The sequence below is a fragment of the Oncorhynchus keta genome, chromosome 37 (genome assembly GCF_023373465.1).
Source record: "Oncorhynchus keta strain PuntledgeMale-10-30-2019 chromosome 37, Oket_V2, whole genome shotgun sequence".
Lineage (NCBI taxonomy): Eukaryota > Metazoa > Chordata > Actinopteri > Salmoniformes > Salmonidae > Oncorhynchus > Oncorhynchus keta.
In genome coordinates, this window is record NC_068457.1 from 2,769,535 (window position 1) to 2,794,035 (window position 24,501).

Genomic DNA, 24,501 nt, shown 5'->3' on the forward strand with positions numbered 1-24,501 from the left:
GGCTGGCTCCCTAGCTAATCCCAGAGATGTTTGCTTGGCTAGTTAGAGGCTAATGTTAGCTAGCTAACATTGAACCTGGTTGGTTAGCTCCCAGCAGATTCATGCAGGGCGTGGTAACGTTATGAGTTGGCACTATGTTCATTGTTGTTTACTAGCTAATGTTAGCTGGCTGGCTCGCTAGCTAACGTTACATGTATGATCTTACACATTGTTTACCTAGCTAGGTTCATTCTTTCCTAGCTAGCCAGCTAGCTATAAGTATTAAGCTAAAGTGTACTGTTAGCTAGCTAGCGAACATTAGCTGGATAGCTCCCTAGTGGACGTTATTATTAATTTCCAAGAGCTGTTTGCTTTTCTAGTTAGAGCCTAATGTTAGCTAGCTAACATTGAACCTGGATGGTTAGCTCCCAGCACTGTGGCCTTGTTGGCACTTTGTTCATTGTTTAACTAGCTAACGTTAGCTGGCTGGTTTGTTAGCTAATTTGACGTGCATGATATTATTCATATCCCAGATCCGCTTGCTTGGCTAGTTAGAGACTAATGTCAGCTAGCTAACATTGAACCTGATTGGTTAGCGCCCAGCAGATTCATGCAGGGTAGTAAACAACATGATTTGGCACTATGTTCATTGTTGTAGCTAGCTAACATTAGCTGGCTTGCTGTATGGTCTTACACGTTGTTTACCTAGTTAGCTTGCAAGCTAGCTAAATATCTTAACAAGACTCCACTATGCAATTTTGGGTGCATTCGTAAATTCAGTCTGAGTATGCCAGAGTGCAGAATAACTGAAGAATTTACAAACGCACAACACCCGTTGAATATGGCCGGTGTCAGTAAAAGTTGGAAAAAAACGTAATGAAATTGTTGCCAGCTGAGCTGGTTAGGCTGTTTTCATGTTATCAGGAGGTAAACAAATCATCGGCCAGAGCGTCAAGTGTGCTCTCTGAACGCCCCGAGAGCGAAACGAGATGGGTGGGGCTAAAGCTTTAAGAGGGTGTGAACGATGCCGGATGTAGACAAAGATTAGCTCTTCACTAGGTACCAAAACATTCAAAAAAGGCCATTTTCTCAAAAGTGAGTTTACGCATTTTTCAACTTTCAAAGCAGAATTACTTTCCCATTGCTCCTCAAAAAATGCTGTGTGAGCTATACCCTTTTGTTGCTCTACTTTTATCTAATGTGAAAAACACCATTTCAAATTTTGCTACATTCAACCGATTTGAGCCGGTTGGTCACATTTGAGTGTTATGAAATAAAAGTGAACTATACCTGACAAGTATGAGTGGTTTAGGTTAATTTCCCATCCTTTGTAGGCTCTGTGCATTTGCTGATCTACTGTTAGCTGATGTTTATTTTGCAAGCTACCGGTAGAAACTTTGTACAGTTGTCTAAACATATTGGAAAGTTAACCGAATTATACTGTTTTCTTCAACCAACATAGTTTTACCTAGCCTACGTTGGTTTAACCATGATTGCTGTTGACAGACATGATAGGCTACATTAACTGATGGACCAAATCAAATTGGCTAGCTAGCAAATAACAGAGCCCTTCAATACTGCTAGAAAACAAGTTAACTTTCAGGGGATAAACTAGATATTGCTCGATTTGTTTGCCATCTTTAGTGGTGATGACAGTAGTCCGATTAACAACAATGTCAAGATCTTCCCAAAAGCCACATTCTATTATAAATACATACACATTTAAGACAGCTCATGCAAAAACAAAACAAGCAGTGGCCTATTTGATGTGACAGAAGTGAAAGTCATTTTGACGATAAATAATATGGAACAGAGGTGAACATATCCGGGGCAGGGCCACTTAACACTGAATGAACAGGATGTAGACAAGGAAGAGCACTGGGAAGGGCAGCGAGACTATCACAGGGACTGGAGGAAGTTAGAGGCACTAAATACTATATATACATAGCACTATATGCACAAAGTTATGTGGACACCCCTTCAAATGAGTCGAATTGGCTATTTCAGCCACCCCCGTTGCTAACAGGCGTATACAATTGAGTGCTGTTATTGTGAAGTGGAAATATCTAGGAGCAACAACAGCTCAGCCACGAAATGGTAGGCGACACAAGCTCAGAGAACGGGACCGCTGAGTGCTGATGCGGGTAAAAATGGTCTGTCCTCAGTTGAAACACTCACTACCAAGTTCCAAACTGCCTCTGGAAGCAATGTCAGCACAATAATTATTAGTCGTGAGCTTCATGAAATAGGTTTCCACGGCCGAGCAGCTGCACACAAGCCTAAGATGACCATGGGCAATGCCACACGTCGGGTGGAGTGGTGTAAAGCTCGAAGCCATTGGACTCTGGAGCAGTGGAAATGCGTTCTCTGGAGTGACAAATCATGCTCCACCATCTGGCAGTCCAACGGACAAATCTGGGTTTGGCGGATGCCAGGAGAACGCTACCAGCCTCAATGTATAGTGACAACTGTAAAGTTTGGTGGAAGAGGAATAATGGTCTGGGGCTGGATTTCGTGGTTACGACTGGGGCCCTTAGTTCCAGTGAATGGACATCTTAAAGCTACAACATACAATGGCATTCTAGACGATTATGTGCTTCCAACTTTGTGGCAACAGTTTGGTAAAGCCCTTTCCTGTTATAGCATGACAACGCCCATGTACGCACAGCGAGGTCCATACAGAAATGGTTTGTCGAGATTGGTAATGAAGAACTTGACTGTCCTGCACAGAGCCCTGACCTCAACTCCATCAAACACCTTTCGGATGAATTGGAACGCAGACTGCGAGCCAGGCCAAATCCCCCAACATTAGTGTCCCACACAATCACACATCCTCCTCCATGCTTCACGGTGGGAACCACACATGCGGAGATCATTGTTCACTTACTCTGCGTCTCACAAAGACACGGCAGTTGAAACCAAAAATCTCAAATTTGGACTCATCAGACCAAAGGACAGATTTCCACTGGTTTAATGTCCATTGCTCGTGTATCTTGGCCCAAGCAAGTCTCTTCTTATTATTCGTGCCCTTTAGTAGTGGTTTCATTGCAGCAATTCGACAATGAAGGCCTGATTCACGCATTCTCCTCTGAACAGTTGATGTGTCTGTTATTTGAACTCTGTCAAGCAGATTTTCCTGTGGCGTTTCTCATGAGCCAGTTTCATCATAGAGCTTGATGGTTTTTGCGACTGCACTTGAAGAAACTTTCAAAGTTCTAGAAATGACTGACCTTCATGTCTATTTGAAGAATCTCAAATCTCAAATCTATTTTGATATGTTTAACACTTCTTGGGTTACTACATGATTCCATATGTGTTATTACAGAGTTGATGTCTTCACTATTATTCTACAATGTAGAAATAGAAAAAATAAAGAAAAACCCTGGAGTAGCTGTGTCTTTTGACTGGTACTGTACACATACACACACAAATATACACATATACAGTTGAAGTCTGAAGTTTACATACACTTAGATTGGAGTCATTATAACTCGTTTTTCAAACACTCCACAAATGTCTTGTTAACAAACTATAGTTTTGGCAAGTCGGTTAGGACAACTACCGTGTGCATGACAAGTCATTTTTCCAACAATTGTTTACAGACAGATTATTTCACTGTATCACATTTCCAGTGGGTCAGAAGTTTCAAGGCCTACCTTCAAACTCAGTGCCTCTTTGCTTGACATCATGAGAAAAATCAAAAGAAATCAGCCAATAAAAATTGTAGACCTCAACAAGTCTGGTTCATCTTTGGGAGCAATTTCCAAACGCCTGAAGGTACCACGTTCATCTGTACAAACAATAGTACGCAAGTATAAACACCATGGGACCACGCAGCAGTCATACCGCTCAGGAAGGAGACGCATTCTGTCTCCGAGAGATGAACGTACTTTGGTGCAATAAGTGCAAATCAATCCCAGAACAACAGCAAAGGACCTTGTGAAGATGCTGGAGGAAACAGGTACCAAAGTATCTATATCCACAGTAACAAAAATCCTATATCGACATAACCTGAAAGGCTGCTCAACAAGGAAGAAGCCACTGCTCCAAAACCGCCATAAAAAAAGCCAGACTACGGTTTGCAACTGCACACGTGGACAAAGATCGTAGTTTTGGAGAAATGTCCTCTGGTTTGATGAAACAGAAATATAACTGTTTGGCCATAATGACCATCATTAAATTTGGAGGAAAAAGTGGGAGGCTTGCAAGCCAAAGAACACCATCCCAACCGTGAAGCACGAGGGTGGCAGCATCATGTTGTGTGGGTGCTTTGCTGCAGGAGGGAAAGGTGCATTTCACAAAATAGATGGCACCATGAGGAGGAAACTTACGTGGATATATTGAAGCAACATCTCAAGACATCAGTCAGGAAGTTAAAGCTTGGTCGCAAATGGGTCTTCCAAACGGACAATGACCCCAAGCATACTTCCAAAGTTGTGGCAAAATGGCTTAAGGACAACAAAGTCAAGGTATTGGAGTGTATGTAAACTTCCGACTTCAACTGTATATAAACACACACACACACACACACACACACATATAATTACTATATTAGCACAGTAGCTATTATACAGTCAACTGTTACTGTTCTAGGAGCAATGGCTTTTAGACCTTCAGGAGGCAGCTAGTAGGGTTATAGAGAACTTCAAGTTGATCATTTTAGTTTTCCAGTGGGCAGCAGGTCAAAGTAAGGGCTAATAGTAAATTATCCAAAGCTGTTTATCTCCCGCTCACACAGATACAGTACTCTCACATACCCACACAGTAACAGACAGACACTGGATACATTCATTTGACACAACTGGACAAATACAGACAACACACATTATGCACACACACGTTTACATGGGGGCCATGAGTGGGGGTTTACGCCACAGTGGGTATACATGGGGCCAGTAAGGGGGTGTGTGTTCTCACAGTGGTGTCTCTGTGGCTGGTTTGGCTGGCAGAGCGGACATGGGTGCGGTGGGCACCAGAGCGGGCGGAGATGGTTGGCGAGTTGCCCTCGCTGAGGGAGTGTGCGGTACCGTCCCAGCCCTCAAAGCGTGCCAACGGACTGGGCGAGCGGCGCTACCCATGAAGGGACGACGGGAGGAGGGATAGAGAGAAAATGGTTTGTGTTTCAAGCAGCGGAAGTTGTAAAGGGTACTGCGTAACTCAGGTTGAGGGAGGGGGCCAGACAGAGCAACGTCTTTCTTTTATACTGTTTACTGGGGGTTTAGATAAAACAGTACTCAAGTTAAGGGCAATAGAGTTTGAACTTTGAATGTAAGAATCAATGATTTAATATACTATGCTGCAGTGGACTGAAGTTTTCTTTCAAATTTGTTGAAATCAAGCCCCCAGTGCAAAAGTGCAGCAATGGGGTGTGATTATGATTGATGCATTTGAAAAATTCAGCAGCCAAAAGAATAAAGGGCACATAGGAGCATTTCAAAATGGAGAAAGTCAGTCAGTCTTACCTGTGCTGGGTCCATGGAGGGCAGGCAAAGGTGAATGCTGTCCACCGAGGTAGCGATGGAGTCCAGAGAGGGGACGTACCTAATAGAGTTATAGTTACTGAGAGAGTGAGAGAGCGAGAAAGGTTGTGGAAGAGAAATAAATCATATTAATGAAAAAGGAGATACGAGAAATAAAAAAGGAGAGAAAGACAACAAGGCATACAAACCTGGCACCATTACATCTGAAATGGAGCCAAGCGACAGACAGTGTGTGAACAAACTTCAGAAAAAAGTTTTCTGCAAATCTATACATTTTGCAGATCTATACATTTTGCCATGTCTAATGTGTATTCATGTGATATTTGAGTGATACAATTTACAACAATAACTATGGACAGATTATTTATTTTTTGAATCATTAACTGACATGGGCTAGTTGATCTGGAGTTATAAATAGCTAAGGTATGCAATGACTAACATGACAAGAGAAAGTGGGGCCCCGAGTGAAAAAGTTAACCCTGAAGGAGCTGCAAAGCTCCACAGCAGAGATTGGAGTATCTGTCTATAGGACCACTTTAAGCCATACACGCCACAAGGCTGGCTTTATAGAAGAGTGACCAGAAAAAAGCCATTGCTTAAAGAACACAATAAGCGAACACATTTGCCAAAAGGCATGCGGGAGGCTCCCCAAACATATGGAAGAAGGTACTCTGGTCAGATGTGACTAAAATTGAGCTTTTTGGAAATCAAGGAAAACGCTATGTCTGGCACAAATCCAACACCTCTCTTCACCCGAGAACACCATCCCCACAGTGAAGCATGGTGGTGGCAGCATCATGCTGTGGGGATGTTTTTCCCCATCGGCAGGGACTGGGAAACTGGTCAGAATTGAAGGAATGATGGACAGCGCTAAATACTATGAAATTCTTGAGGGAAACCTGTTCCACTCTTCCAGAGATTTGAGACCGGGATGGAGGTTCACCTTCCAGCAGGACAATGACCAGAAGCATTCTGCTAAAGCAACACGAGTGGTTTAGGGGAAACATTTAAATGTCTTGGAATGGCCTAGTTAAAGCCCAGACCTCAATCCAATTGAGAATCTGTGATTACTGTACACCAGTGGAACCCATCCGACTCGAAGGAGCTGGAGCAGTTTTGCCTTGAAGAATGGGCAAAAATCCCAGTGTCTAAATGTGCCAAGCTTATAGAGACATACCCCAAGAGACTTCCAGCTGTAACAGCTGCAAATGGTGGTTCTATAAAGTATTGAGTTTGGGGGGGGGGTGAATAGTTATGCACGCTCAAGTTATTTTTTTTGTCTTATTTCTTGTTTCACAAGAAAACATATTTTGCATCTTCAAAGTGGTAGGCATGTTGTGTAAATCAAATGATACAAACCCCCAACAATTCCAGGTTGTAAGGCAACAAAATAGGAATAATGCCAAGGGTAGTGAATACTTTTGCAAGGCACTGTAGTTCTGTCCTTGAGCTGTTCTGTATTATGTTTCATGTTAAGGAAGAGTAGCTGCTGCTTTTGCAACAGCTAATGGGGATCCTAATAAAATACCATCCTCTGACATGTAATGAACAATTCCTTCTGAAATTAACCTATTGAGTCGGTGGATAACTGATGTATTGGAAACTGCACACGGACACCGTGGTCCTTTTATCTGATATAAAGAGCTGCACATTTTGATGCGTCTTACTACATTGTAAGTTTTCTGGTTAATGTATTTTTGAAATTGTACGTTAGGTTGTCTAGTCATAACATTCAGATGCAGTAGATGGTGTAGAATACAGTATATACACATGAGTAGTGTAGGATATGTAAACATTATATAAAGTGACGTTATTTAAAGTGACTAGTGATACCTTTATCAAGTCTATTTATTTAAGTGGCCAGAGATTTGAGTCTGTTGGCAGCAGCTATGTTAGTGGGAAACTGGTTAGTGATGTTGAACAGCCATCACTATGTTAGTGGTGGCTGTTTAACAGTCTGATGGCCTTGAGATAGAAGCTGTTTTTCCGTCTCTTGGTCCCAGCTTTGACGCAACTGTACTGACATCGCCTTCTGGATGATAGCGCGGTGAACAGGCTGTGGCTCGGGTGGTTGTTGTCCTTGGTGATCTTTTTACCTTCCTGTGACATCGGGTGCTGTAGGTGTCCTGGAGGGCAGGTAGTTTGCCCCCGGGGATGTGTTGTGCAGACCGCACTACCCTCTGGAGAGCCCTGCGGTTGTGGGCGCGGTAAGCAAATTGGAGTGGGTCTAGGGTATCAGGTAGGGTGGAGGTGATATGATCCTTGACTCGTCTCTCAAAGCATTTCATGATGACAGAAGTGAGTGCTACAGGGCGATAGTTATTTACTTCAGTTACCTTAGCTTTCTTGGGAACAGGAACATCTTGAAGCATGCAGGGACAACAGACTGGGCTAGGGATGGTTAAATATGTCCGTAAACACACCAGCCAGCTGGTCTGTGCATGCTCTGAGGACGTGGCGAGGGATGCCGTCTGGGCCGGTAGCCTTGCGAGGGTTAACAAGTTTTAAATGTCCTATTCACGTTGGCCACGGAGGAGGAGAGCCCACAGGCTTTGGTAGCGGGCCGTGTCAGTGGCACTGCATTGTCCTCAAAGTGCGCAAAGAAGTTATTTAGTTTGTCTGGAAGCAAGACGATGTCCTCGACGGGGCTGGTTTTCTTTTTGTAATCTGTGATTGACTGTAGACCCTGACACATATGTCTCATGTTTGAGCTTTTGAATTGTGACTCTACTTTGTCTCTATACTGATGCTTTGCTTGTGTGATTGCCTTGCGGAGGGGGGAATAGCTGCACTGTTTGTATTTGGTCATGTTTCCGGTCGCCTTGCCATGATTAAAAGCGGTGGTTCGCGCTTTCAGTTTTGCGCCAATGTTGCCATCAATCCACGGTTTCTGGTTAGGTAAGGTTTTAATGGCCTGCATTTGCCTCATGCAGGGCGACGCAGCACGACACATCTTCCTCGATCCAGAGCATCTCAAACATGCTCAACGGGTGACATGTCTAGTGAGTATGCAGGCCATGGAAGAACTGGGACATTTTCAGCTTCCAAGAATTGTGTTCAGATCCTTGCAACATGGGCCGTGCATTAGCATGCTAAAACACGAGGTGATTGCAGCAGATGAATCACAGTATCTGTCCATTCAAATGGCCATAGATAAAATGCAATTGTGTTCGTTCTCTGTAGCTATGCCTGCCCATACCATAACCCCACAATGGGGCACACATTGACATCAGGAAACCACTCTCCCACACAATGCTATACAACACTGTCTGCCATCTGCCCTGTACAGTAGAAACCGGGATTCATCCGTGAAGAGCACACTTCTCTAGTGTGCCAGTGGCAATCAAAGGTGAGCATTTGCCCACTGAAGTCGGTAACGACACCTAACTGCAGTCAGGTCAAGACCCAGTTGAGGACAACGAGCACACAGATAAGCTTCCGGTTGGACGTACTGCAAGATTCTCAAAAATGACATTGAAGGCGGCTTATGGTAGAGAAATTAACATTCAATTATCTGGTAACAGCTCTGGTGGACATACCTTCAGTCAGCATGCCAATTGTAAGCTCCCTCAAAACTTGAGACATCTGTGTCATTGTGTTGTGTGACAAACCTGCACATTTTAGAGAGGCCTTTTATTGTCCCCCAGCACAAGGTGCACCTGTATAATTATCATGCTGTTTAATCAGCTTCTTGATATGCCACACCTTTTAGGTGGAAGGATTATCTTGGCAAGGAGAAATGCGCACTAACAGGGATGTACATTTCTGGGATCTTTTATTTGAGCTCATGAAACATGGGACCAACACTTTACATGTTGACTTAATATTTTGCTCAGTGCATAAGTCAGAAGTATGGTGATGATATAAAAGTGGGGACTCTGGCAAGCCTCATTAATAAAGCCTCTTATTTTGTAGCTCCCAAGGCAGCACCCTGAATACCATGTTGACAGAGGTATGCAATCACGCTCTCGTCATGTTTTGCAGTTAGGTGTAGTTTTGCAGTTAGGTAATGTTCCAAATGGCACCCTATTCCCTATATAGTACACTACTTTCGGCCCATGGGGGCTCTGGTCAAAAATACTGCACTATGTAGGTAGAAGGGCGCCATTTGGGACACATACTAAATCAAACTGTGTGAATCCAATCATGAACTTTGGTGTACTGGCCATGCAAATAGCTAGAAGTAGAAGGCCTGGTTTGAATGTGTAAATGGTCTGCTACATCAACACACTGCAGGTCTTGAGCATAGTAGTAGTTTTGAGAAACGTTTGACTGTTTAAGTGGAAACTGAGCTCTGCCAGTGGAGAGTTGTCAGAACAGACTGTAGTGGAAACTACCGCTCTAAATGACTATCCCAAACAGGCTGGACCAATGAGGGCTGTGGTGTGTGTGTGTGCGTGCTTGTATGAGTTCCAAAGAGAGGACTGCAAAGCCAAGTTGACAGGAAACCCACTAAGCCAACTCAACGTCAAACTGTTGCAATTTTTTATACTGTAGTTTGATATTTACTGTATATTAGAGGTCTTGTTGACACCTTTAGCTAACCAAAGAGCGTAATGAATGTCATACATCATCAATTACAATAGCAATACATATAATCACATTAAAATAAACTTCTACTCGTACTTAGCTGTGTTTAGGTGCTTTGTACAAGGGTTTGGATGAGGTACACTTTGGAGTTTTATTTGGAGAGTACCCCATGAAGACTGGAGATCTAAGCCTAGTCATTCTCCCACTTGCATGCTCACCCTTCTAGCCTCTCTATGATGGAGGATGTCATCCACCCACCCTCCCTACCCCAATCAGCTCCTGGGGGATGTGCGTTTTGGCTGTGGCATGGACGACCAGTATACCCCTCCCCCAACCATGGGATACACACACATTCCCCTGTTATACACAGTGAAATGAAATTCGGAACATGTGTTTGAGTCTGCACACAGTAGAGGCTTGCTGCAGACATCCTGAGTGAGATGAAGCCAAGTGTGTGTGTGTGCTCCATGCATGCGTGTGTGTGTCATCCCAGGCCATTCCATGGTAAGCAGACAGGACACATGGGTGACAGACTGTCTGCAGCCGCCACGCCCCACTATTCTTCCCTTGGCTCCACTTCACATGTCCCCTCGGAACTTTACTCAGTCACCTGCTCTCTTTATCATCCCTCCCCTACATCCCTCTCCAAGACTGCGTTCCAAATGGCACACTATTACCTACACACTGCACTACTTTTGACTTGGCTCTGGCCAAAAGTAGTGCAGTATTTAGGGAATAGGGTGCCATTTAGGGAGCACACTTCCTGAGCTAGCTCCAGTCAGTGGAACTGTGATAGCACAGACACACTGAACCTCACTTAGCTGCTCCTACTATCCATTTGATCCAGTTTCTCTTCCTGCACCACCCCAATTTGGTAAGCTCTCTAAATAATAAGACGGCCCCCATGCAGTGTCAAAGGCAGGGACTTTGGTGTGAAGCAGTGTGCGTATGTGTGCCCATTCTTAGTACCTGAGTACTTAGTGTAGTGTGTGTGTGTACACAAGTGTTGGTAAGTTTGTGTATGAGTAAGAATGTGTGAGCACGTGTGTGTGATTTGTGTTTTTGCGTGTGTGTGTGTTTAGCTACCTGCTGATGCTGCTCTTGCGGGACAGCGTGTTGCTGGGGGAGGCAGGGGGCGTCTGGTAACTGTAGCTGTATTCAGATCCCTTCAGATCCAAGATCACCTGTTGAGTGGGGAGAAAAAAATAAGGTGTGAGAATGAGTACATGGAACAGTGGGAATATCTAACACTGTGTGTGTGTGTATATGTGTGCGAGTATGTGGTTAAGTGTATTTGGGAAGGTATATTGATGTCTCTGTGTGTGGTGCGAACAAGTGTGTGTGTGTGTGTGTGTGTGTCATCCAGCTTACCTGTTCGCTGGCGAGGGGCAGTTTGCTGGGCTCGGTCGTTAGGCTGCTCAGGTCTTCTAGGATGGTCTGCAGGTGGGTCACTTCTCCCAGCATGCTAATCTCATGATCCTGTACACACATAACCACAGATCAGACACACACAACCAATCACCAAAAACCACAGCGCTGCCCATAACCACAGATCCTAGACACAACTATCAGTTACAAATAGCCCCTAGTAACAAGGCTTGGGCGGTATATCAGCATAATTGGTTTTTCAATACCGTCAAAACTATTACTTTCAAGTTTTTCCATTAAATGTGTATATTTGTAGCTATTTATTTAGTAAATACCAGCAGTCAACTTGTGCAATACGCTAGGAGATAAAGCAGATCACGTTATTTTGTCATTTTGAAGCTTACTTAGTTCTCCAGAACAGTTGAGCCAGTCACATATTTGTAAATAAGACAAGGAGACAAAGCGGGAGCAGGTGAGTCCAGCTGCGTATTGACACGGGTGACATTTTATATTGAAAATGACTTTGTTTGCTTCAATAGAGTGATCAGGGAGGTGCAACTATACTTTTCCTTCACAGAACGTACATCACTGCAACACATTCTGCTGAAAATATCTTAATTTTCATCAGATGACAACAGAAGTGCAAAGCTATTTCACCGGCAGCCACACAAGTAAATGAGCTTACAATGAAAACGCATTTTACATTTTATGCCAAACAGATATTGTGAGAGCAATAATAGGGCCAAAGCATAGTTTACATAGATCAATGAACATCACTTCTTCCAGGGCAATGGGAGCCACCATATTTCTCGATTCTCAGCCAGGGAGCGGAAGAGTTGTGTCTAAACCAATTTATACATTCGGCAAAATGATAAAGCTTGGAAATATAATTAAGAGTTTGGAGTCTTTCCCTCTGTGTAAATGTGTTCATTTATTCTGGGATCTCTTACCTTTCTATTTACATTATGAACATTCACTGTGGAGTTTATCCCAATAGCCGGAAGGGGGAGACATAGGAAGCATTGAGCTCACAAAATTTAACCAAGGCAATATATTAACTTTCACAATAGAAATTCTGCCGGTTAGAGCGACTGGAATGTTAAGTCATCTACTGTGGTCTGATTGAATTAATTTGAGCGATCTGTTTAAGTTTTGGGCAATGGTTTTATCGAAAATAAATATATTGATTCCTACATTTTTAAAATGGCAAATGATTGGGATTACATAAGAAGAGATGGGGTCCTGTGCTGGGTTCTTAAGGGGGACTAGGTCAGATTTATTTTAAAACGTGAAATGGAGCTGAATTTGTCTATAATCTTCAAAGCATTCGGGAGAGATTGAGATACATTGTCTAGATAAAGTAAGATATCGTCAGCGAATAATGAGGTGACGTGATCCATATAATTTGGAGATATTGGTGTAATTTCTTTCAATTGTAGCACCCATTCTCCCTCAGGAGGTTGAAAAGATTCGGCATGGCCCCTCAGAACTTTTACAGCTGCACCATCGAGAGCATGTTGGTTGTATCACTGTCTGGTAACTACACTGCCCTCGACTGGAAGGCCCTACAGAGTGTGTCGCGGGCAGCCCAGCACATCACTGGGGGTAAGTTCCCAGGATGTACATGGCAGGCGGTGTCAGAGAAAGTCCACCAAATATTGCCAGGCTCCAGCCACCTGAGAAATTGCCAGACTCCATGCTCTCGTCCGGCAGGCGGTACCAGTGTATCAAGGCTCAGAACAACAGACTCCTAAACAGTTTCTATCCCCTGGCCATAAGACTGTTAAATGGCTAACAGCTACTGCTCTCCCACAGTCTATCCCCAGTCTACCCACTAAGACAGCTTACACTTTTTTTCTCTCTCTTATTTTTCTATTTTGATGTTGGGAAGGACTTGCAAGTTAAGCATTTCAATGTACTTGTGCATATGACAAAAACTTAAAATACTGTCTACGTCACAAATGGAACCCTATTCCCTACATGGCGCACTACTTGACGAGAGCCCTATGTGGAACTGAGGCCTTGAGGCACTGACCGTCCAATCACCATCAAACATTGCCAGATTCACTCAAAATAGACTCTCTCTCATGTCAACAGCGTAAACAGCGTTGAACTTGCATGGTGTTACATCATGGGGTTCTGTCTGGGGCCTCCAACCTGTTCCAATCACTTAAACAGAAGCCAGAGACTTTTTATATGAAAATGGATCAACTTCAGCAGCTGAGCGTTCCAACTAGATGTCTGGGTCAGATGAGAGTATAAAGCCCTCATACACACAGTTTTCGCATGAATCATAAAGACTGATTCTGGATTATAATAATATCCACACCAAAAATACATATTTGGCATGGACACTGATTCTAGATGAGAGGATAACCCCAGCACAGGTTTGATGTGAATACTGACTGATTCCAGATCAGATGAGACTATAACTAACTCATGAACACATATTTGTCATGAACAGAGACAGATTGTAGATCAGATGGTATTGATAATATTATTATAACCTACTCACCAGCACAGGTTTGAGCATGCTGACAAAGGCACAGTAACGGCCCCTCTCTTCGATGAGCGCCCGGCACACGGCCCTCTTCTCAGTCTCCTCCAGCACAGCATAGCGTACGTTCACCTCCTGCAGGGCGGTGTCCAGCTGCCCGCGCACCTCATCCTTTCCTAGGGAAACACAGGGGGGAACCAAAGTTGACAGGCAGAGCAGACTGGCAAAATAACAGGCAAACAAAGCCAGCGGGCTGCTATAGCAAGTTAAACAAAACTCAGGGTACAAAAACGATGCCCGAAACACGTTTGTTGAGGGGTGTGCATTTAAGTGATAATGCACGAGAAGACAGTGTTTGGAGGATATCCTGGCACGGGTGTTGCTAGGCCCGAAACCATGTCGAGGGCAGGGAAAAGATATCCTCCAAACAACAGCTTCAAGGGTATTATCACTTTTATACAACTGGTTACCAATAGTCAACGCCATTTTACCTGCTGTTTGTTGTGCTAGCTGATTAGCCTCGCCTACTGTTTTTAGCTAGCTTTCCCAATTCAACACCTGTGATTACTGTATGCCTCGCTGTATGTCTCTCCCAAATGTCAATATGCCTTGTATACTGTTGTTCAGGTTAGTTATCATTGTTTTAGTTCACAATGGAGCCCCTAGATCCACTCTGCATACCCCTGTTACCTCCTTTGTCCCACCCCCCACACATGCGGTGACCTCACCCATTACAACCAGCATGTCCAGAGATACAACCTCTCTCATCATCACCCAGTGCCTGGGCTTACCTCCGCTGTACCCGCACCCCACCATACCCCTGTCTGCGCATTATGCCCTGAATATATTCTACCATGCCCAGAAACCTGCTCCTCTTATCCTCTGCCCCCAACGCTCTAGGCGACCAGTTTTGATAGCCTTTAGCCGCACCCTCATACTACTCCTTCTCTGTTCCGCGGGTGATGTGGAGGTAAACCCAGGCCCTGCATGTCCCCAGGTACCCTCATTTGTTGACTTCTGTGATCGAAAAAGTCTTGGTTTTATGCATGTCAACATCAGAAGCCTCCTCCCTAAGTTTGTTTTACTCACTGCTTTAGCACACTCTGCTAATCCTGATGTCCTTGCCGTGTCTGAATCCTGGCTCAGGAAGGCCACCAAAAATTCAGAGATTTCCATACCCAACTATAACATCTTCCGTCAAGATAGAACTGCCAAAGGGGGCGGAGTCGCAGTCTACTGCAGAGATACCCTGCAAAGTAATGTCATACTTTCCAGGTCCATACCCAAACAGTTTGAACTACTAATTTTGAAAATTACTCTCTCCAGAAACAAGTCTCTCACTGTTGCCGCCTGCTACCGACCCCGTCAGCTCCCAGCTGTGCCCTGGACACCATTTGTGAATTGATCGCCCCCCATCTAGCTTCAGAGTTTGTTCTGTTAGGTGACCTAAACTGGGATATGCTTAACACCCCGGCAGTCCTACAATCTAAGCTAGATGCCCTCAATCTCACGCAAATCATCAAGGAACCCACCAGGTACAACCCTAACTCTGTAAACAAGGGCACCCTCATAGACGTCATCCTGACCAACTGGCCCTCCAAATATACCTCCGCTGTCTTCAACCAGGATATCAGCGATCACTGCCTCATCGCCTGTATCCGCCACGGAGCCGCAGTCAAACGACCACCCCTCATCACTGTCAAACGCTCCCTAAAACACTTCTGTGAGCAGGCCTTTCTAATCGACCTGGCCCGTGTATCCTGGAAGGACATTGACCTCATCCCGTCAGTTGAGGATGCCTGGTCATTCTTTAAAAGTAACTTCCTCACCATTTTGGATAAGCATGCTCCGTTCAAAAAATGCAGAACCAAGAACAGATACAGCCCTTGGTTCACTCCAGACCTGACTGCCCTCGACCAGCACAAAAACATCCTGTGGCGGACTGCAATAGCATCGAATAGCCCCTGTGATATGCAACTGTTCAGGGAAGTCAGGAACCAATACACGCAGTCAGTCAGGAAAGCTAAGGCCAGCTTCTTCAGGCAGAAGTTTGCATCCTGTAGCTCCAACTCCAAAAAGTTCTGGGACACTGTGAAGTCCATGGAGAACAAGAGCACCTCCTCCCAGCTGCCCACTGCACTGAGGCTAGGAAACACGGTCTCCACCGATAAATCCATGATTATCGAAAACTTCAATAAGCACTTCTCAACGGCTGGCCATGCCTTCTGCCTGGCTACTCCAACCTCGGCCAACAGCTCCGCCCCGTAGTTCCTCACCCAAGCCTCTCCAGGTTCTCCTTTACCCAAATCCAGATAGCAGATGTTCTGAAAGAGCTGCAAAACCTGGACCCGTACAAATCAGCTGGGCTTGACAATCTGGACCCGCTATTTCTGAAACTATCTGCCGCCATTGTCGCAACCCCTATTACCAGCCTGTTCAACCTCTCTTTCATATCGTCTGAGATCCCCAAGGATTGGAAAGCTGCCGCAGTCATCCCCCTCTTCAAAGGGGGAGACACCCTGGACCCAAACTGCTATAGACCTATATCCATCCTGCCCTGCCTATCTAAGGTCTTCGAAAGCCAAGTCAACAAACAGGTCACTGACCATCTCGAATCCCACCGTACCTTCTCCGCTGTGCAATCTGGTTTCCGAGCCGGTCACGGGTGCACCTCAGCCACACTCAAGGTACTAAATGATATCATAACCGCCATCGATAAAAGACAGTACTGTGCAGCAGTCTTCATCGACCTCGCCAAGGCTTTCGACTCTGTCAATCACCAAATTCTTATCGGCAGACTCAACAGCCTCGGTTTTTCGGATGACTGCCTTGCCTGGTTCACCAATTACTTTGCAGACAGAGTTCAGTGTGTCAAATCAGAGGGCATGCTGTCCGGTCCTCTGGCAGTCTCTATGGGGGTGCCACAGGGTTCAATTCTCGGGCCGACTCTTTTCTCTGTCAATGATGTTGCTCTTGCTGCGGGCGATTCCCTGATCCACCTCTACGCAGACGACACCATTCTATATACTTTCGGCCCGTCATTGGACACTGTGCTATCAAACCTCCAAACGAGCTTCAATGCCATACAGCACTCCTTCCGTGGCCTCCAACTGCTCTTAAACGCGAGTAAAACCAAATGCATGCTTTTCAACCGATCGCTGCCTGCACCCGCATGCCCGACTAGCATCACCACCCTGGATGGTTCCAACCTTGAATATGTGGACATCTATAAGTACCTAGGTGTCTGGCTAGACTGCAAACTCTCCTTCCAGACTCACATCAAACATCTCCAATCAAAAATCAAATACAGAGTCGGCTTTCTATTCCGCAACAAAGCCTCCTTCACTCACGCTGCCAAGCTTACCCTAGTAAAACTGACTATCCTACCGATCCTCGACTTCGGCGATGTCATCTACAAAATGGCTTCCAACACTCTACTCAGCAAACTGGATGCAGTCTATCACAGTGCCATCCGTTTTGTCACTAAAGCACCTTATACCACCCACCACTGCGACTTGTATGCTCTAGTCGGCTGGCCCTCACTACATATTCGTCGCCAGACCCACTGGCTCCAGGTCATTTACAAGTCCATGCTAGGTAAAGCTCCGCCTTATCTCAGTTCACTGGTCACGATGGCAACACCCATCCGTAGCACGCGCTCCAGCAGGTGTATCTCACTGATCATCCCTAAAGCCAACACCTCATTTGGCCGCCTTTCGTTCCAGTACTCTGCTGCCTGTGACTGGAACGAATTGCAAAATCTTTGAAGTTGGAGACTTTTATCTCCTCACCAACTTCAAACATCAGCTATCCGAGCAGCTAACCGATCGCTGCAGTTGTACATAGTCTATAGGTAAATAGCTCACCCTTTTTCACCTACCTCATTCCCATACTGTTTTTATACTGTTTTTATTTATTTACTTTTCTGCTCTTTTGCACACCAATATCTCTACCTGTACATGCCCATCTGATCATGTATCACTCCAGTGTTAATCTGCAAAATTGTATTATTCGCCTACCTCCTCATGCCTTTTGCACACATTGTATATAGACTGCCCATTTTTTTCTACTGTGTTATTGACTTGCTAATTGTTTACTCCATGTGTAACTCTGTGTTGTCTGTTCACACTGCTATGCTTTATCTTGGCCAGGTCGCAGTTGCAAATGAGAACTTGTTCTCAACTAGCCTACCTGGTTAAATAAAGGTGAAATAAAATTTAAAAAAAAATAAAATTAAAAAATATAATGATATGATTCACATTTTAATTAAAAAAGTTACTTTGATGAATTTATTAATCCGATTTCATCCTTCCAAGAGATATAGTCCCGACACAAATCTAGGGTTGCTGGTCGTTCGTTCAATTGGGTCCGTTTCCAGAGACGCAATCCAGTCTTTTTGTCCTGTATCTGTGGACGCGACTCAGTCGTTCCTTCTAAATGTTCTACTGCCATACTGTTAGGCAACGTTCTCATCGCTTGCCAGCTAGCCAACTACGGCTAATTTACGGTCATGTCAAACAGTGCAGCCAGAATAACGGCATAGTAGCTGCATTTGCATTAGTTTAAACTGTTTTCTAGTGACATTTAACAATGAGCTAATGATGCGCGATTTCACCTGGCATAGAAAATGTGCTCTCTGGTCAGGACACTGTTGTTCAGAGGAACTAGCCAACAACACAGTTAACACAAATCACTTCAAACTGAAGCTGGAAAGACTCCAAACTAGCAGCATTTCGTTTTCCCTGTTTGACATGGTATCCATAAAAATGTGGCCTATTCAGGATTTCGACTGGCAGAGAAAAGCTGCCTGCCTGTCTCGTTCAGACTCCTACACTTTCATTACTATGGAACAGCTGGAGATATAATTCTGTATTGAAACGGAGACAGACAGCAAGGTTGATACAAGTCTCTGCTATTGAAAACCAATTGCTCGTCTAAAAAAAAGGGAGATCATGTCTAGATGCTTTTTCAAATTAAATCACATTTTATTTGTCAAATGTGCCGAATACAACAGGTGTAGTAGACCTTACAGTGAAATGCTTACTTACAAGTCCTTAAATAACCAACAATGCAGTTATGAGAAATACATGTTAAGTAAAACATAGAAGTAACAAATAATTAAAGAGGAGCAGGAAAATAATAATAGCGAGGATATATAGAGGGGGTACTGGTAGAGTCAATGGGCAGGGGGCACCGGTTAGTCGAGATGATATGTACATGTACAGTAGGTTGAGTTAAAGTGACTATGCATAGATTATAAACAGAATAGCAGCAGTTTAAAAGAGGGGGACAATGCAAATAGTCTGGGTTGCCAATTGATTAGCTGTTCAGGAGCCTCTTGGACCTAGACTTGGCACTCCTGTACCGCTTGCTGTGTGGTAGCAGAGAGAACAGTCTATGACTAGAGTGCCTGGAGTGACAATTTGTAGGGGCATCCTCTGACACCGCCTGGTAGAGGTCCTGGATGGTAGGAAGCCTGGCCCCAGTGATGTACTGGGCCGTAAGCACTACTCTCTGTAGTGCATACTGTAGTGCCTTGCGGTCGGAGGCCGAGCAGTTGCCATACCAGGCAGTGCTGCAACCATGCTCTCGATGGTGCCGCTGTAGAACTTTGAGAACTTTGCCAAATCTTTTCAGTCTCCTGAGGGGGAATAGGTTCTATTGTGCACTCTTCACAACTGTCTTGGTGTGCTTGGACCATGATAGTTTGTTGATGTGGACACCAAGAAACTTGAAGCTCTCAACCTGCTCCACTACAGCCCTGTCGATGAGAATGGGGGCGTGCTCGGTCCTCCTTTTCCTGTAGTCCATAATCATCTCCTTTGTCTTGATCAGTGGATATCAAGTTTATGAATTGTCTGGCTGGGCTGATGAGACAGTGGACTGTGCAGTGAGATGGGACAGAGTAAACAGGCATTTCAACATCATCGCTTTAGCCAGTGGTAATTTGTGGAATAGACAACAGCTGGAATGCGGTTTTAACCAATCAGCATCCAGAATTAGGCCCACCCATTGTATAATCTATCAATTTAATGAATAATGTACAAATATTTTGAGATCAACTTTCCTCTTAGTATCCCATTCTAATTGCTGGTCAGAGGTGTCTGTTATTTATCCCAAAACCTTTGAGGAGAAATTCAGACCGTGATTGAGAAACTAAAAATACATAGCTTGAGATAGCCAAAGCATAGTACCTGCTATTGCATACTTTTGCCACAAGACAGCAGTAAAACCTTGAAAATCACTTTGTTTTGAATATCCTGTGTTTTCTATACACTGAGCATACAACACATTGAGAACACCTGCTCTTTCCATGACAGACCTACCAAGTGATAGCAAGGATCCCTTATTGATGTCACTTGTTAAATCCTTCAAATCAGTGTAGATGAAGGGGAGGAGACGGGTTAAATAAGGATTTGTAAGCCTGGAAACAATGGAGACATGGATTGTGCATGTGGTCCATTCAGAGGGTGAATGGGCTAAGACAAAATATTTAAGTGCCATTTGAACGGAGTATGGTAGTAGTTGCCAGGTGCACCAGTTCTAGTCAAAAACTGCAACGCTGCTGGGTTTTTCACACTCAACAGTTTACAGTGTGATTCAAGACTGGTCCACCACCCAAAAGACATCCAGCCAACTTGACACAACTGTGGGAAGCATTGGAGTCAACATTGACCAACATGCCTGTGGAACACGTTCAACACCTTGTAGAGTCCATGCCCCAACACCAATAGGGGTGGAGCACCTATGTAAGAGGATACTACATAAGATACCACTCCTCTCCTCTTCAACTGTTGTGTCAGTGTGCTCTCTGGGAAGATGTGTGGTGCAGGCCTGTCGAGAGCAGGAGATGAACCGGAGTGAAGGCCAATGGCGAGCAGCAAAACGGATGTGTGTGTGGTATGCAGGGGTCTATAAAGAGACTCTAGAGGGCGCATGACTGCCTACTCATTTGTGTCCAGCTGCTATGACAACAGATTCCACATACGATTGGCTGTCAGGAAGAAAGGGAAGGGGGCTCTCACTCTCTGACACATGCACCTCAAAACATACCTTCCTTATGCATGCATGCACGCACTTACCAATTACATTACACACAAACACAATAGGCTAACTGAATCCATTATCACATGTTTAACTGGGCTCAGAAAGAAAACAAAAGCTGTTGGAAAGAGGTATCCTAAGTCCCTATATAGTGCACAACTTTGACCACCATCATGATCCCTGATTTCCTATTATGTGCTATAGTACCCAAAGCAGACAGCTCACAAGCCCTACACCCTCCAATAAATCCTCTCAAAGACCAAGAAAATGGGTTCCAAATATAAAAACGCAAATGCGCTGGATCTAACGTTTCCAAAACACACACTTCTTTCTAAATCTTGGTTGTCGTCACTGATATTTTCACGGATAGACTGGTAAAATAGGCAAGGGTGAAGGTGCAAGGTCAGATCAGATATGTTTTTGAGAGCTAATGGAGTAAAAGACACCTCCATTTTACATTTGAGTCATTTTGCAGATGCTCTTATTCAGAACAAATTACAGTTAGTGCATTCATCTTAAGATGGCTCGGTGGACAACCACATATCACAGGCATAGTAAGTACACTTTTCCTCAATAAAATAGCTTTCAGCAAAGTCAGAGCTAGAAAGTGGGGAAAGAGATTGAGGTGAGAAGGGATTATTTAGGATACTCTAAAAAGGAGGTAGGGTTTCAGGTGCTTTCGGGAAGATGGGTTGCGAATCTGCGGTCCTAAATTCAGGGGGAAGCTGGTTCCACCAGGGTGTCAGAACAGAGGAGAGCTTGGACTGGGCTGAGTGGGAGCTGGGGTTGGAGGGCCAAGAGACCAGAGATGGCAGAACGGAGTGTAGGGTTTGAGCATAGCCTGAAGGCAGGGTCGGGGCAGTTCCTCTTGCTGCTCTGTAGGCAAGCCCCATGGTCTTGTAGTGGATGCGAGCTTTGACTGGAAGCCAGTGGAGTATCCGGAGGAGGGGGGTGACATGGGAGAATTTACTACGGTTGAGAACTAGGCGGGCTGCAATATTCTGGATTAGTTGCAGGGATTTGATGGCACAAGCAGGGAGCCCAGCAAACAGCAAGTTGCAGTAGTCCAGACCGGAGATGACAAGTGCCTGGATTAGGACCTGCACCGCTTCCTGTGTGAGGTAGAGTCGTACTATACAGATGTTGTAGAGCATGAACCTGCAGGAGCGAGTCACTGCTTTGAAGTTGCCCTGAATGACAGGGTGTTGTCCAGCGTGAATCCAAGGTTCTTTGCACTCTCAAAACCGTGATGGAGGTCTTTGAGCGGGCAGGCCTTCCCTAGGAGGAAGAGCAGCTCTGTCTTGTCAAGGTTGAGCTTGAGATGGTTGACCAACATCCAAGATGAGACATCTGCCAGACATGGAGAGATGCATGTCACCACCTGGTGGTGGTGCATGTCAGAAGGGGGAAGGAGAAAAGTAGTTGAGTGTCATCCACATGCAATGATAGGATATGATGGAGATGAGTGACTTGGTGCCTAGAACCGAGCCCTGGGTGACACCTCTTGCGAGAATATGTGGTGTAGACAGATCCTCTCCACGGCACCTTATATGGAGCGGCCTACCGGGTAGGATGCAACCCAAGAGTGTGCACAGCCCCGAGAGGGTGGAGAGGAGGGCCTGAAGGTTCACGGTATCAAAGGCAGTGGATGGGTCTAGGAGGATGAGAAGAGAGGAGAAAGACTCAACTTTGGCAGCGCAGAGAGCCTCTGTAATACAGAATAGAGCAGTCATGGTTGAGTGAACTCTCTTGAAGACTAACTGGTTGGGGTCAAGAAGATTGTTCTGAGGGCGAAAATAAGAGACAGCACTCTCAAGTGTTTTGGAAAGAAAAGAAAGGGATACAGGTTTATAGTTTTTGACGTCAGATGCGCAGAGTGTTGGTTTCTTGAGGAGTGGAGCGACTCGGGCCATTTTGAAGTCCGAGGGGACACAGCCAGTGGTCTGGGATGAGTTGATAAGGGAAGTGAGGAATGGGAGGTCTCCAGAGATGGTCTGGATAAGGGTGGAGGATGGGATGGGGTTGAGTCGCAGAATTTCTTCTGGAGAAAAAAAAAAAGGTCAAGGAGTAGGGTAGTTCTGTGTGAGTGAGACCAGTGGACTCAATAGGCTGAGAGAATGAGGAGCGGATGTCAACCTTCTTTTCAAAGTGGTTGACAAAGTAATCCGCAGACAGAGAGGAGAGGGGGTGGAGGATTAAGGAGGGAGAAGAGTTTCCTAGGGCTAGAGGCAGAAGCTTGAAATTTAGAGTGATAGAAAGTGGCTTTAGTAGCAGATACAGTGGAAGAGAAGGTAGAGCGGTGGGAGTGAAAGGATGATAGGTCCTCCGGAAGTTTAATTTTCCTCCATTTTCGCTTAGCTACCCCGCAGCCCTGTTCTTTAAGCTTGCAAAGAGTCACCGAGCAGGAGGGGAGGGCTGAGCCCGCTGGAGGAAAGGTGACAATGCGAGTCATATGATGCGGAAAGACAGGAGAGTAGGGTTAAATAGGCAGAATCAGGAGAAGGATAGAGATAGAGATGAGAATTGTGACTGCGCATGACCCACTGGGCATGGAATTCAAATGAGCAGATGGACAGGTGAGAAAGGGAGATAATAGAAAATCTCCAGTTTGGAGAAATGAGGAACCCTGTGCCACCATCACAACCACCAGATGCTCTTGGACTATGAGAGAAAATGTAGCCAGATGAAGAGAGAGCAGCAGTGTTCTCTGGGGAGATCCATGTCTCCGTCAGGGCCAAAATGTTTACCGCAGATCAGCAGTTCCAAACGCTGCCAGAGACCCATAATCCAACAGGGGTTGTGCGTGCAGGGTACACTACATTTGAAGGGTTGCCGCTAACGGGTGGGGAGCGTTTGTAAAGCCTACAGGGAGAAGGGCGAAACAGGTATAGAAAACACACATTTTCCAAATAACTAGGTAAGGTACTCAATTGAGAGAGTGGTGGGGAGCCTTCCTCTCTTTCCTACCTCAAATAACTCTGCAGAATCGTCTTTGTTTCGGTGACGGTCTTAGTTTTGCCGATGAGCCCTCCACTGACACGTCCACAAATTACAGCTGCAGCTGAGAAACCAGGCCAGACTGAAATATTAACACTAATTGCTAATTGCCGAGCAGAGGTTGAGAGCACATCTCCCTGTACTAATTGCCTGGAGAAGAGAAATCACTCGACCTCCAATACAGCGACTGATTACCAAAACAAGTCACAAATTGCCCTGCTCCTTGATCCTGGTTGATGTGTCAACAACTATCTGCAAATGATGAGCAGTCAGCAGTTCACACACCAAGTAGTAGGCTACTGGGAAGACAAGCCACACTTAAAGTAGATGGCCCTAGCTAGCATAAAGACAGTACGAGACAACAGATAGACAACAAATGATACTTATCACTCCTGGAGATATCAGTAGTCCTCCAGCTATAAAATGAAACACACGCCTAACGTCCCCGACACCCTCTCTGTACTTCGTAGCTCCGACAGAGCAACGCAAACGCCTAGGTCATGTTCATTGGGGCATAGAGCAGAAAACAGAGACGTTTCTGTTTCACAACGGAAAGTGAAAATGTGCCTTTCTTTTTGGGCAAGTCCAGGTAAGTCACTTCCACGT

The 24,501-nt window shown here is 45.0% G+C and overlaps 1 protein-coding gene across 7 annotated transcripts in view; it reads right to left on the reverse strand.

Annotated features, from left to right (window-relative positions):
- The window catches only part of LOC118370059 (protein MTSS 2-like), a 111,051-nt gene that overhangs the window by 7,672 nt on the left and 78,878 nt on the right, over positions 1-24,501 (reverse strand). For 5 of the 7 annotated variants that reach the window (XR_008095366.1, XM_052498853.1, XM_052498852.1 and 2 more), the window contains exons 7-11: positions 13,873-14,030; positions 11,361-11,468; positions 11,076-11,173; positions 5,442-5,538; positions 4,897-5,049 (exon numbers count right to left, since the gene is read on the reverse strand). Coding sequence is in view for 6 of the 7 variants with exons in the window: in XM_052498853.1 (XP_052354813.1) it covers positions 4,897-5,049; positions 5,442-5,538; positions 11,076-11,173; positions 11,361-11,468; positions 13,873-14,030 (614 nt within the window). In the remaining variant the exon portion in view is untranslated. The remainder of the gene's footprint in view (positions 1-4,896; positions 5,050-5,441; positions 5,539-11,075; positions 11,174-11,360; positions 11,469-13,872; positions 14,031-24,501) is intronic. The other 2 variants (XM_035754849.2, XM_035754850.2) reach the window with 1 other exon arrangement.